The sequence below is a fragment of the Pongo pygmaeus genome, chromosome 16, assembly GCF_028885625.2.
Source record: "Pongo pygmaeus isolate AG05252 chromosome 16, NHGRI_mPonPyg2-v2.0_pri, whole genome shotgun sequence".
In the NCBI taxonomy this organism is placed as follows: Eukaryota; Metazoa; Chordata; class Mammalia; order Primates; family Hominidae; genus Pongo; species Pongo pygmaeus.
This window is the reverse complement of record NC_072389.2, coordinates 86,884,800-86,899,296: the sequence shown is the minus strand read 5'-3', so window position 1 is coordinate 86,899,296 and position 14,497 is coordinate 86,884,800. Positions and strand designations below refer to the sequence as shown.

Genomic DNA, 14,497 nt, shown 5'->3' with positions numbered 1-14,497 from the left:
CGGCTGTCCCTCCCCGTTCCACGGCTCCCCATCGCCAGCCCCCCACACCCACCAGGTACCCCCTAGCCACACTGCACTGTGGCCCCTTGGGAAGAGCTCTGTGCTTCAGCTACTGATGGTGCCTGACATGTGTTTGTATGGGGCAGGCAGGGGCTCACCTGAGCCTCACTGCCACCTAGGCAGGGTGATGGCTTTGCTGTAGACAGGGGAGCCATGCACAGCAGGAAATGGAGCAAACTGTAAGGGAGGAGACCTCCTAGGAACCTGCCTACCTTCGAGCTGCCCCTAGGACAACCAGCAAGTCCCTGCCCCTCTCTGAAGCCCAGTGTTCCCATCTGTCAAACGATGGCATTGATCTACAAGATCTCCTTCCCCAGTCTATCACTCTGTGGCTCTAGAAGGAGTTCTGAGAGGTGAAGGAATTTGACCAAGAGTGTGGAGTAAATGGTGTACCCCACATTAGAACTCTAAACCCCTGAAACCCACACAGCACTCTCCATCTTGCAGTTCACAGCTTGAGCATCCAAGGGGCATGGGAATCCACGTCTATACTCAGCCCATCTTGGCAGGCAACATGCATTTATCACCACCGGGAAAGTGCCATTCAACTTAGGTCACCTTACATACATCAGCTTTTGGCAACCGGGATCTTAATTTAAAAGACAGAGGCTCCAAAATGATTTCAGGACTGGGCTGGAAAGGATACTTCTCTTTTCCTTATGTCCTCCTTTGGCTGGTTTGAAGGGTTTGTGTTGTTTCTGATTTTTCTCATCGCCCCATATGATGGGCTTCTGATTTTGATGTTTTCCATAGTGAAGATGGTGTATAACTAAGAAGCCCAGCTTCGATTTAGGAAGATTAGGATCCAAGTCCTAACCTTAAGCAAGTGGCTTGGCTGTTAAATTCTTGGTGTCCTCATCTTAAATGGAAATAATAGTACCTGCTGCACAGGTTATTAATGAGTAAGTGAGATAATTATAACATGTTCTGCAAAGTACAAGGCTGAACATTAAATAGCAACCACAATGATCATTATCATTATTGCCCGTGGAGCTTCTCTGCCGCCCATACAACCTCTCTGAGGACTCTCCCTGCACCTAGTTTTTGTGATGATAATGGGTGTCATGCTGACATGTCCCTCCTGGATGGCTTCTTCCAGCACAGCCAGCAAGCCTGTGCTAGGCTTCACCACCGAAGCTGCCTGGCCTTGGACAAGCCATGTAGGTGCTCTGGGCTTTAGTTTTCTGGGACAAATAAGAGTTTTGCAAGCTGCAAAGGACTGTACAAATGCTAGGCATCAGCTAGAATGTTGAAGAAGATGCAGGACCCCTGGCCAGTCTGAATAGCAGGAATTGGGTAGGAGGGTAAGACTAAGCCACTTTTCTTATGATACTTTTGTTGAATAAAGGGCCACTTTCCAAGCAAATGAGTCAACAAGTATAGCAATTTTCTTTCAGTGGCTGGTAGCAAGTTATAATAAATTTGCTGCAGTGCAGGGGTGGTAAACAGGTGGCATCTTGCCCATCCATTCCAGTAGACCACTAGTTGTGTGGAGGATTCTGAGGTTGTACCCAAGTTTAGTACAAAGCATGTTCTTAACTCAGCAAAAGATGACAGCAACCTCCATGCCAGGCATTTGCCTTCTCTGGTTTTGGGGTCAGTTTAAACCCCAGTTCAAACCCTTACCTTTCAACTTGAGACCCCTGTCTGCCCCAAGCTTTTCCAGCACTCTGGTCCATGGGCCTCTGGAGACGTATCTTCCCTTTGATGCCATAAGCACTATGGAACTGTGTGAGAAGAAACCAATTAGACCAGAGGGAGAGAGCAAACTGGAGAAAGTGGGCATGGGGAGGGATGATGGTTTGTGCGTGGTGGGACTGGAGTTAGCAGTGCCCAGAGGCCTGTCCAGGGATTCGGGAAAGGGCAGCCTCTCCTGTGTTCCGAGCTGACGGGCTCTTTCCATGTGGTGACGAACATCCTGAGCTCCCTCCCACGCATCTGGCCACAGTTGGTGCCACAGCCTTCTCCAAGCCTGGACTCGGCTCACCACGTTTACATGTCTCTCTCCAAACAGAGGAGAGGACGTAAGCAGAGCATACCATGCCAGGGCTCGGCACACAGTAGGACTTCAATATGTATCTCTTCCCTTGAATGTTCTCAACCCTGGTTAGGTAAGACCAGATAGAAATGTGGTGATGGAGGAAGGAAGGAGAAAGGGTTGAAAAAGAGAGGAGGTGCGGGATGGAGGAGGGGAACATCTGTCAAATCATAAAACCATCCAGGAGCTCCTGAAGGTTCTAGAGACCAGCTCCATTTGGCATGCCCTGGGATTTCATTAGCACCACAGAATTCCTCCATTGCAGACTTTCTGAATCAGAATCTGTGTTTTTACAAGATCTGCAGGTGATCATGTATACATGAAAGCTCAAGAAGCCCCATGCTAGAGGATTTCTCTTGGAGCGCATCTTTCTTTTGCTGTCTTCTTTTGATGGACACAGGCTTCGTGTAGACCAGAGCCAGCCTTCTCTGAGCTACAGGAAGAGCATGGCCAGGTTTGAAGTCTTTCTGGGGAGAACACCATATCGTCACCATGATGCTTGGGTTGTACCAAGAGCTCAGATTGACCTCTTATGTTCATGTCACCTCTCTCTCTGGTTAGGTGCAACACAGGACTATTGCCTCTATTTTGCAAATGGGGAGATTGAAGCAAATAGTTACCAAGTATCTCAGCGGACCTGCCAAAGGGAAATGTGCTTGAAAGAGGCAGAGGTTTGGAGCAATGTGTGTGCCCAGCCTGAAGGGCCCAACTTGCAAAAGTTTGACTTGGGAATAAGGAGTGTCTATCCCCCGCCTTGGGGTGTATTCAGTCCAAAGTGCTGGGAAAATAGCCTTCACAGTGGCAGACTCAGCACACTGGGCCAGACAGGAGGAAGTGAGCACCTCCCTTGGGAATAGAAATGGGGCAGAAGCTCAATGGGGCATCCAGTTCATATCTCAAAGGAACTCTGTAACCACAGACCACAGTCCAGACATGGAAAAACTGTATAGGATTCTGGAACCTGTTGTTACCCCCATTTGTGTCCCACTGGGAACAGCAGGAAAGATCGTGAGATGCAAAGGGCTTGTGTGAAATAAGGATAGATGGGAAGGGAGCTGGGGCTGCCTCAGGCCCTTGAGGAAGGCTGGAGAGGGAGGCCCAAAGGGTTGGTAGGGTGAGGCCCCTTAAGGAGACAGGTCTCATTGCTACCACATCCTCCACTCTAGATTCAGGATCTGTTCTCAGGAGGATATTTCTGCATTGTTTCATTTCAGAACAAAAGCTAATGGTCCTTTGTTGGAGCTCAGCCTTCCTACTTGGGGGACTCAAATGTAGGTCTTGCCCTCCTGATGGGGATCTAGGTTAGCTCACAGGAGCGGGTCAGGGAGACGGGCTTCTTGTGTCCCCACCGCCTCCCACTGATGCCCAGAAGCCTGCCTACCTATGTTGGGCACACTTCTTTGCCTGGTATGCCATCCTCATGGCCTCTAAGCCCAAGCACTAGCCAGCACAGAGTCTCCCACAGAGTGGCAGGGCAGAGGCAGCTCCCAGAAGCCATGCTAGATGTGTCTGGTGTGAGCAGCTGCCCTCTTCTCTCCCCAGGACCCTGGGGCCAGTAATGGCCTGCTGGATGGGGTAGGAAGCATGGGCCAGGCTAGGCAGGGCCTGCAGCCACAGTAGAACAGGATCTGCCTTGCCTCATTCCCTGCTGCTTTCCAGGAGGTTAGAGAGGGGTCTAGTGGTACCAATGCCTGCCTGGGTACCTGGCGCCAACCCAGGGAGTGGCCCATTCCAGTAAGGGCTTCCCCCAGAGAGGTGCTGCTGCTCGGGCTGGAAGGAGCCTTGCACACGGTTCCAAACAGTAGCACTGCAGTCTAGTTTCGTATTCCAAGCTTCTGCATCCTCTTTCATTTCAAAAGAAAATTCTCTGCCCAAAACAGCATGATCTCTAGAGGATAACTATTTTTCCCAATTTGCTCAACCTTGTCTCAATCTGCATATGAAAAATAGAATGCCGAAGAAGCATCTGATGGGGGAATGAGGGAGGGAGTAAATGTGGTTAAGCAAAATCCCATTATCCAAAATCTCACCAGGAGCCCAGTTCACGTCGTGTCCCTCATGGAGTCAGCATCTGGGAAGTACATTTGCTTTCATTTAATAACTACTAATGTTTACTAAGCACCTACTATGTAGCAGGTACCACATGATGCGCTTAGACTTTCCACCAGGTTGTGGCTCCTGAGTGAACTGTACACTCACTGAACTAGCCATGCTCTGTGCTAGAAATGCAAAGGGAAGTTAGACATGGCCCCAACATTGAGAAGGCCACACTCTTGATGGGGCAACAGATGTGTCCACCAGACCTATTGTGAGTAGTGCTTTAGCAGAGGTAGAACTTTTTTTTTTTTTTTTTTTTTTTGAGATGGAGTCTTGCTCTTTCACCCAGGCTGGAGTGCAGCGGCGCAATCTCGGCTCACTGCAACCTCCGCGTCCCGGGTTCAAGCGATTCTCCTGCCTCAGCCTCCTGAGTAGCTGGGACTACAGGTGCACACCACCACACCCAGCTAATTTTTTTTGTATTTTTGGTAGAGACGGGGTTTCACCATATTGGCCAGGCTGATCTCAAACTCCTGACCTTGTGATCCACCCACCTCGGCCTCCCAAAGTGCTGAGATTACAGGCGTGAGCCAATGCGCCCTGCCAAGGTAGAACTTTTGGGTTGGATTGGAAAAGACCTCACCGAGGAGGCGATGTGAGGAGACTTGTAAGGTATTGGGGAATTACCAAAGATTGCTAAGGAGAGGGGACACAGGTTTTCCCTACATTTAAGAAGTTTAAACCAGCAGCCAATATGGAAGATGGGTTGGAGTTGGGGCAACTGGAAGAGGGAGGCCCGTTAGGAGACTGTGCCAACAGTGTCGGTGATGACCAGCAAAGGCCTGGGCAGAGCGGCAGAAGAGAGGACGCTGTGGAGGGAACCAGCAGGCGAGCAGTAATGCGGGTGGAATTGATAGGGTGTGATGATAGCGTGTGGAGGAAAGAAAGAGGAGACAAACAGAATGCCCAGATTCTGGCCTAGCTATCAGGATGGATTGTGATGATTTCATCAAAACTGAAGGAGTAGGATGAGTGGCTGGTTTGGGAGGTTAAACATTTTAAAAGGCTGAGAATTCAGTTCCATACAAGACGTCCAGGTGGCGTTGTCCAAGTAGCAGTTGGACTGGAATGTCTGGTGCTTAGGAAGGAGACCTGGGCTGGAGATAGTAGCCACCAGCACTTGGATCATATTGAAGGTGTGGGAGGGGATGAGATCATGCCGGGAGTGTAGTGAAGAGGGCCAGGGCAACCTTCCCATGTGCAGCGGGGCTGTCCCGCCTGCCTCCGCCTGACCTACATTCACAGCAGCCCGGCTCCAACACTAGAGTCCACAGGCAAGGACGCTCTCGTCCAACACCCATGATTTGTGGGCAGGCTGTGGAGACTGCCTGAGCTTTTCCAGACTGATCTGTGATGAGGGCCTTTGTGAGAGGGAGGGGGCCCTTGCCCAGGGGTCTGCTGTGCCAGCAGCCAATTCCAGAAGCAGAGGCACAGACTCACTTGTCAGGGATGGTCGCCACATAGTTGAAAAGCTGCCACGGTATGCCTTGCAGAATGGAGTTCCTGAAGCTCATGTGGCTCACCACGCGCCCTTGGTTCCCATCAATCACCACCACCTGGATGCCATCCTCCGAACTGGGGTACTTCTTCCCATCCACCTACAGAGCCAGAGCAATCCAGGTGTGAGGCAGGGTGCCAAAGCCCCATGGTTCTCCTGCCCAGGTGGTTCCCAAGCAGACCCTGAAGGCAGAAGTTGCCTATGCATCTATTCGAAGCGTAAGCTCCATTATCCACTTAACTCCTCGTAGCCCTCAGTAGTGGGTCAAATAGTGGCCCTGCAAAAGTTATGTCCACCCGGAACCTGTGAAAGTGGACTTATGTGGAAATAGAATCTTTGCAGACGGAATTACGTTAAAGATTTTTTGATGAAACCATCTGGATTTTTAGGGTGGGCCCTAAATTCAAAGATAGGTGCCTTTGCAAAAGAAAGGCAGGAGGAGAGGTGAGACGCAGACACTCAGGAGAAAAGCCCATATAAATACAGAGATTAATGTGTCTGCAAGCTGAGGAATGCTCAGGAGTGCTGGCAGCCACCAGGAGCGAGAAGAGGCATGGAACAGGTTCCCTGCCCCAAGACCCCTGGAGGAAATCACCCCTGCCAACACCTTGCTGTTGGACTTCTGACCTCCTGAACTGTGAGAATAACTTTTTCTTGTTTGATGCAAGCCACCCAGTTTGTAGTAATTTGTGTCAGCAGCCCCAGGACACAGTATCACCTCTCAAGAGCAAACCCGAATCCTCCAGGGGCCAGAGGCACTTACTTCAATGTAAGCGAAGTCGTTCCAGAGGTGGAAGAAGTGCTGCTTGGAACTCTCCATCTTCACCTCCAAGAAATGGTCCTTTGTTTTCTGGAAAACACATCGAACCCAATGCAATTGTTAGGTTTGGGTAGTCATTCCCCTCCTCTTCCCGTATCCCCAGTCACAGGAAATGGTTTATGGAGCTGAGTGAGGGACCTAATTGGGTCTGGGCCCGACTGGACGGCAAAGGGATCCAGGCTTTGCTCTCAGCCACTCACCAGCTGAGAACCAAAGAGCTTCTTGGGCATCGGCACGTCCACGACAGCCCTCTCGGTGAACTTGGGGTAGGCTGTGGCTGTGCAGTCACTGACGCCTGCGTTCTTTGGAATCAGAGCTTTAATCTTTATCCTCTCACAGCCTTTCATGGAGCAGAAAGCAAACTTCTCTCTCTCGTTCTGAGCTTTCAGCTTCAGGAACAACAGCCTGCACACAAGGAGCATTGCTGGGCATTTGCTTGGACACGCAAACCTCCCTTTTCTCCTCCCACCCACCGAGACATTTACTCTGAGCTGGTCACAGCAGGTAGACCCAGCGGCCTTATAGAATGGAACCATGTCTACCACAGAGTTGTATGTAGTTGGAGAAATAAGGAACAAATGCATTGAAGAAAAAGCTAATGAGAATGGCAATTCTATTCTGAGCACGTTCTATGTGCCACACCGTGCACACATCGTAAATCGACATATCTCATTTAATCCTCAAACAATCCAGTCCAGTAGGTACTATTATCATCCTGAATTCCTGGATGGGAAAATGGTGGCTCAGAGAAGTGAAGTGACTCGCCCAGGACCACACAGCTGGGAAGTGACAGAGCCAGGATTTTCCATCCAGCATTGTGCCCAGTGAGGAAATGCTCTGTCTTCCTAACTCTACTTTTCTCCAAACCATAATTTATTCCAAAAATTATTTTATAATTTATTTAAAATAATAATTATTATTGTAAAGGAAGCTGACCCAATGTTACAGGGAGTCAGATTATGAGGAAAACACAGTACTAACTTGGGATTCATTATTGTTCTTTTAGTGCAGAAAAGTGCTTTCAGGCTGAGTCCTGCATCTGAAACATGGGAAGACAGGATATGGGGTATCTACCACCCATCTTGCTCTGGGGACCAACCCTTCACTGAGTCCAGTCAGACTAGGGAGCTGGGTTTGCACCACAATGCCATCACCCCCAAACCCCTACCACACAGCTGCTCAGACCAGGGGCACACGTTGGACTCACAGAGGGGCCATGGATTGGCCACCCAGTAACCAAGATTCTCGCTCTTATGGGACCCAGCAGGTCTTGTCCACCACTGGTTGGTGCTTGAACTAAAAGACCACATGGAGTTGGGGTTGACAACCTTGTTGTGCCCCATGCCTGCTAAGGAATCGTGGGAGGAAGGCGGTTTGTAGCAAGTAGCTGAAACAAGAGGCCAAGCATGTGTGCGTATGTGTGTGAACATGGGGAGATGGAGAGACACAAGGGGTAGGCAGGCTACCTCCTCCCTGCTGTCTTTGTTGTTTTTAGCACCTGAGCCTATGAGGCCCAGCTGGGGTTTTATTTCTTGAAGACCCCTTGGTCTTCTCTCTGTAGCACCTCCACTTAATCTGAGCTTCCTTGAGTAGCTTTATGTTTCAAGCCATCCATATCAAATGATCTCAGAGTAAAGTAGAAACTGACAGTTACAGAGGCCTCATGCTCAGGGCTGAGAGCAGAGCAGCCATATCTGCATTCCATGCCCTGCATGGTGGGGAAGCTGGGGAGGCAGGTAAGCACCCGCTTTGAGCAGCTTAGGAGGAAGGCAGTTCAGTGCTGCCCATGGTCACGTCTCCCTGGAGGCTCCCAACATGCTCCAAACCACTCCTGGGACCCAGGCACAGAAATGGGATTGGTCCTGAGGCTTCTGCACAAAACTTAACAGTATTCAGGTTTCCTTGTTGCCATTATATATCAGATTATCTAAACTGGGAGTGACCTAAAAGACCATCCAGCCCATGGTAGGTAGCAGCTGCCTTCCCTAATCCTGACCTACAACTTGGATGTGTGCAAGCTGGCTGAACTGCAAAGCCCTGGTAGGCATGAAAGGAGCACGGGCCTGGGCACCTGCCAGCCCAGTGCTCAAATCCTGGCTATGACCAAGTAATGTTGCAGAGCAGCGCTACTGATGGCTGTGCACCTTAAATAATGTACTTGTTTATAATTTAGTAAGAATCATTATAAGAATTCACTGAGGTGGTATTAAGCAAACTTAGCTATCCAGAACACAACTACAATCACTTAACAGTTTTTTTAACCTGGAAAAAATGAGAGATGATTCAGAGCTTATATATTTCACACTTTGAAACCCCCTCCCTTTTAGCTGACTTATTTTAATTTTATCCCTAATTATAGCAAGCTGGTTGTTAAGTATCCTAGCCCATAGTAGATTATTAGAAGGTAGCTGCTAAAGGCAGGTGCTCTGAATATAAGAAACAACAAATGTATAAGGCAGAAAGATTTTTAAAAGCCCAAGAGTTTGCAGCCCTTCTCCATAGGAAACAGACCCCCCATAACCCAACTCCTGGTCCCTAAGGCGTTGCTGAATTGAAACACAACATAATGATCAACAGGCATAGGGCTAAGCTAAGCTACCAACCAAAAAATGTGCTTAAGGTGACAAGCAAACCAGGCTTAGATTTTTAAGACTTTGATCAAAGAGGTTCAACTTACTTAGTGGAAGTTTCCATTTGAAAAATTCACATGTTTTGAACATTTCACTCATGAGCCGAAAAGAAGAAAGTCTGCATGGATGGTATCCCAGGCACTTTACCTTATCAACATCTGTTACTTTAATCATAATATTTCCTAGTGGTATGTGGGGCATATCTCATTCCTCCTCCTCTGGTATTCATATGGGAGGATTTTCCTAAATACTCCTGGCCCCTGGGCCCTCCCCTCATCCACTTCTTCCCATGGGAAGAGAGTGTCTCATATAATTGATTGGTTTTGGGTATTTGGCTCAGCCCATAGAGCAGGGGCACTCTGGTCTGCCTTCCATGCTCTGAGGTTTTGGGGCTGGGCCCTTTGTGGGGAGCCTGTAATTGCCCAGTGCTCCCTGGGGCAGAGGAGGTAAAATTGGGGATGATATTGGGAAGCTCTATTCTCCAACAGCTTTATCATCAATAAAATGGATCACTTCCTCTTCACCTGCCAACTTGTCTGCCCCCAGCTGGCTTAGCGCTTGTGTGGGGAAAGAGGTGTTTTTTTATTGTCCTCCCATCCCAACATTTTACTTATACTTTCGATTCTAAATTTTAATTTTCCCTTAACCAAATTGATGGAGCCATAAATAAGATAGATCATCTGTTATCAGTTTCTTTATCATTGACTTCCATATAAGAATAGAAAACTGGCCATCAAATGATCTTTTACCCTTACTCCTCACAGTTTGCTATCGACGTTGCTGTGGAGCTGGGTTGGCATTCTTAAGACATTAGACTAAATTTCTTTTTAAGAGAGGGGATCAAAGAACTCCCAGGAACAGATACTCTGTTTTCATTATATCTCTATTGAATAGAACCTAGTGCAGGTTAGCAAAAGGGTGAGGGCTTTGAAGACAGATAGATCTAGGTTCAAATCCAGCTGGGTCAGCTTTATGCTGTGATCTCAGGAAGTCTCTCCTATTTTCCCTGTGCCTTCTCTCTCACTCTCTCTGTCACCCAGGCTGGAATGCAATGGCAGGATCTTGGCTCACTGCAACCTCCACCTCCCAGGTTCAAGCAATTCTCCTGCCTCAGCCTCCTGAGTAGCTGGGATTACAGGCACGCGCCACCATGCCCAGCTAATTTTTGTATTTTTAGTAGAGACGGGGTTTCACCAGGTTGGCCAGGCTGGTCTCGAACTCCTGACCTTGTGATCCGCCCACCTCGGCCTCCCAAAGTGCTGGGAGGCGTGAGTCACCACGCCCGGCTGCCCATCTCTTAATCCTCCGCTCCAAGTGGGTTGTGAGGATTTGAGATAATGTACCATGTTTTCTGGATTCTAAGATTTACGGCCTTCACTTTTTTTTTCTGAAATATGTAAATTCCCTACAATTCACATGTATATTTAATAGAGTGTTTATTTTACTTTTAAAGCTTAATAGCTTTAAAAATGTCGTTAATGTATGGGACAGTCAGCCTTAGAGTCAAAATGCCTAGAAAGGTGTCTTACATTAATTGGCATTAACTACATGGCTGTTCTTAGACTTATTGGAAAGGCCAAGGGGACAAGATTGAGGTCGAGCCACTTTCCTGCAGCCAAGTGGGCGCCTGCTCACCCTGAGTCCTCGTCCCAGTAGTAGTGGCTCCTGCCAGGATAGCTCTGCTCCACTTTGTCCATCTGCAAGGTCCTCACGAAGACGCCCGTCTTGGATGTTTGCTTCAGCAGGCGATTGTGAACATCCGAGAGGATGGAGAATGTGGTGCCTCGCGGGTAGCAGAGCCCCACTCGGATCCAGTCGCCCCTAGGATTGGAAGTACAGTCAGGTTACAAGCAAGGGTGTCCAGGCCACAGGGCCTTTGGAGCGTGCCTTGGAGAAAGAGACCAAAAAATCTCCACCAAATGACACCTCCACTTTTGTATGGGAAATTTTGAAAGAACATTTGCTGTCGTGGTGACTGAGTTGCAGTGTTCAAGGAGAGAGGGAGAGACAATGGCTGCCCATGAGCAGAGAGTCTGAAAGCTTCACTGGTGTGTCTCCAGGGCCAATCCTGGGGGTGCTCCATATGGAACTTTGGGAAAAAGACATTCTTTTTGTAGTTAAAGAGCACAGGATCCAAAGGACCTAGGCTCAGCCCTTTCTGGGTCCAACTTGATTGTAGGGCCCATTTCATCTCTTTGGTCTCATTTCCCACATCTGATAAATGTCTGTCTCACAGAAATACTGTGACAAGTAAATAATGTGCATAGAAAATACTAGACTCTAAATATATGAAGCCCTATCCAGATGCCCTCGGCCTCATCACTTTATCTCGCAGAGCCTCATTTCCCTCTCTGTAGGATGGTAACAACAATACCCAGATATTTTTGTCATCTATCGAGCACTGGCTAATGCCAGGTCCTGGGTGTCTGCCATACCTTATCTCCTTAGGTCCTCATTGCACTCCTGCAAGGTAATACTATCCTCAACTCAAAGATCAAGGAGCTCAGGCTCAAGAGGTTACATGCCCTGCCCAAGGTCACCCATGCCGGAGCGGGGGCTTGGCCTGTGTCCTTTAATTCTTAACTCCTGGGTGATGTCAACCCCTCTAGGTACTCCTGCAGGGATCACATGGGCTAGCCTGTGGTTCCGTTAGACGCAAGGCCAGGACTTTGCAACAAGGCGTCGTTATCAGCTTTGAGCTCAGCCAGAGCAGCTGCCCCCAGATCTCACTGCTCCTGGCTGGACACCCACTCACTTGTTGAAGTTGATGAGCCAGATGGCAAGTTCGGCGGGGGCCGTCTGGTCCCAGTGGATGGTGTAGCCCTTCTGCAGGGTGACAACCGGTTGGTATTGCTGGTAATGGGTGCTCCTGGTGAGCGCCCCCTCCAGGTAGAGAGGGTGGCTGGGGAAGTCATTCTTGATGATCTTCATTCGCAGGTTACTGGTCTTGTAGGCTTGAATGTACATCTTTTAAAACCCAAAAAGGAAACACACAATGAGGCTATTACGAAGGATTATTCCAAGAGCGTCTGGCTAACATCTGACTACAGACCGCACTTTCAAAGGCACTTTCTCTTTACAGAACCCTTTTTAGAAGGCTTGAATGAAAGAAAGGCCAAATAAGGGGACATCTCTTTCTGCTGGTGGATGCAGCCCAGGCCTTACTGTGTAATCCAGCTAATGCTTTCTGTTCATCTTCATAAAAGTGCTCTGTTGAGCTTCCAGTGGAAATTTGAGAAGAGTCTGCATAATAGTCAGATGGCAAATTTTGGACAAAGGACAGAGATGTGGACGGAGGAGGAAGGGAGTAAGAGAGAGAGAACTTTTTTAATTCTACCATAAAATGCAACTCGCCTATAACTGGCAGTTGCTCTGCCTGCATTTGAGAGAGTGCCCGGGTGTGTTGGCCTACTTCTGCCTCCTACTCCCTCTCAGTGTCTGGCCCCTGAGGCCAGTCGTTATGGTGCCACAACACACTGCATGAATAAATGGTGCCTCATTTCAGAGGAAAAACTGAAAGCAAGACTGTCAGCCATTGAGTTCCAGGGACCCAAGAGCCTGGATGCTTTATCCCAGCATTGGTTTAAAACACTGTGTTGGCCAGGCTCGGTGGCTCATGCCTGTAATCCCAGCACTTTGGGAGGCTGAGGCGGGTGGATCACCTGAGGTTGGGAGTTCGAGACCAGCCTGACCAACATGGAGAAACCCTGTCTCTACTAAAAATACAAAATTAGCTGGGCATGGTGGCACATGCTTGTAATCCCAGCTACTAGGGAGGCTGAGGCAGGAGAATCGCTTGAACCTGGGAGGCAGAGGTTGCAGTGAGCCGAGATCACGCCATTGCACTCCAGCCTGGGCAACAAGAGCGAAACTCCATCTCAAAAAAAAAAAACAAAAAACAAAACGCCGTGTCCTGTTTTATGGCACATCCCAAATTCATAAGACAATATCCCCATAACTGTGGCCAAGAGAGACAATCACACCAACGTGCAATGATGTGCTTTTGGAAGGAAGTGCGTATCTTCCCCTCTAGTTTTATCGCATATAAGATGGAAAGAGAACCAACCCTGCCCATCTTAGGGAGTTGCCCTGAGTATCAGAAGGTAAAGCGTACATTGAAGCATTTTGTAAGATGTAAAGTGAAGGGAAAATATTATGAATAACAGTTAACTAGTTGCCAATTACGATAATCTGGCAAGCTCTAACGATGAGCTTTTTTTCACAGAAGATAAGCAACATATCAGAAAGAAAGTGTGGGAAGGAAAATCAAGGCTCCATATGGGATACCTAGACCTTGAGCTGAGGCTGTGTAATGCTGAGAGTGTGGATGCCAGCCTTGAGGGTTTGGTCATCCTTCAATTATTCAGGACATGACTGTCCTCCGTCAGCTCCCTTCTGACTCCACTTCCCTTCTTATCTTCCTCAGACCATCATATCAACCACTCAGTCCCATTAGCATCTTGGCCCTTCCTCCGCCCACACCTGCAGCAGAAGCCACCCCATGGCTCATTGCACAGCTCCGCCTCTCCCAAGGCTCTTGAGCAGGGCTGAGAAAATCCCACAGCCTGGGAGAGAGGTGCCTCTGCAAATGCACCGCCTCCAGTCTCCACTGGGTTTTCAACACTGCCAGGCGCTCCTTCCACAAGCTTCTTGTCAACATTTTCCACTCTCTACAGCAGCTCTTCCAAATCTTTATCGCTCTCTGGAGGTTACTTTCCTCAAGCCCAGTCCCCACATTCTCAGCACATGACATCACCTTCTACTGCAGAGAGAAACACCCTCAGCTTCCTGCCCTCTGCCCCGTCTTCCTCTGGTCCTTCTTCCTGCTAAATGCTAGCCCTGCCACCCACTCTGGCACCTGACCCCCACCAGCTGCACCCTGTGCCCTCTTTGCCCCTTACGGCCCTTTTCCTTCCAGCCCAACACCATCTTCCTCTCCTACCACTCCTCCACCCCAAAACCACCATTTAGCTCTTTTCTAACACCCCAATTCCTGACACCCACAGTGGCAATAATAATGCCTGCCTTGTAGGATAGTTGTGAAGACAGCGTCTTCATTCATACATGTTTCCTTCATTCTCTGAGACGACCTGGCTCACTGTGAACCTGACAATTCGTTTTCTCAGGCTTCTCTCCCGTTACTCATTTATTCATTAGTCATTCATCAAAATACTAGAAGTAACAATAATATAATAATAGCTAACTAATACTTTCAGTTCTGCCCTGTTCTAGGCACTGTCTAGACCTGCCCTGTCCCTCATGTGGCCACTGAGCACTGCACATGTGGCCACTGTGACTCAGGTTCTGAATTTTAAACTTTAATTCATTTAAATTTCAAAACAAAAGCAATGTAA

General features: G+C 48.6%; 1 protein-coding gene across 11 annotated transcripts in view; it reads right to left on the bottom strand.

The window, feature by feature from the left end:
* CEMIP (cell migration inducing hyaluronidase 1) overlaps positions 1–14,497 on the bottom strand; it is a 172,430-nt gene that overhangs the window by 3,020 nt on the left and 154,913 nt on the right. For all 11 annotated transcript variants that reach the window (XM_054450910.2, XM_063652438.1, XM_054450912.2 and 8 more), the window contains 6 exons: positions 11,899–12,110; positions 10,779–10,964; positions 6,714–6,918; positions 6,457–6,543; positions 5,636–5,793; positions 1,687–1,787 (listed from right to left, as the gene is read on the bottom strand). In XM_054450910.2, the coding sequence (XP_054306885.1) occupies positions 1,687–1,787; positions 5,636–5,793; positions 6,457–6,543; positions 6,714–6,918; positions 10,779–10,964; positions 11,899–12,110 (949 nt within the window). The remainder of the gene's footprint in view (positions 1–1,686; positions 1,788–5,635; positions 5,794–6,456; positions 6,544–6,713; positions 6,919–10,778; positions 10,965–11,898; positions 12,111–14,497) is intronic.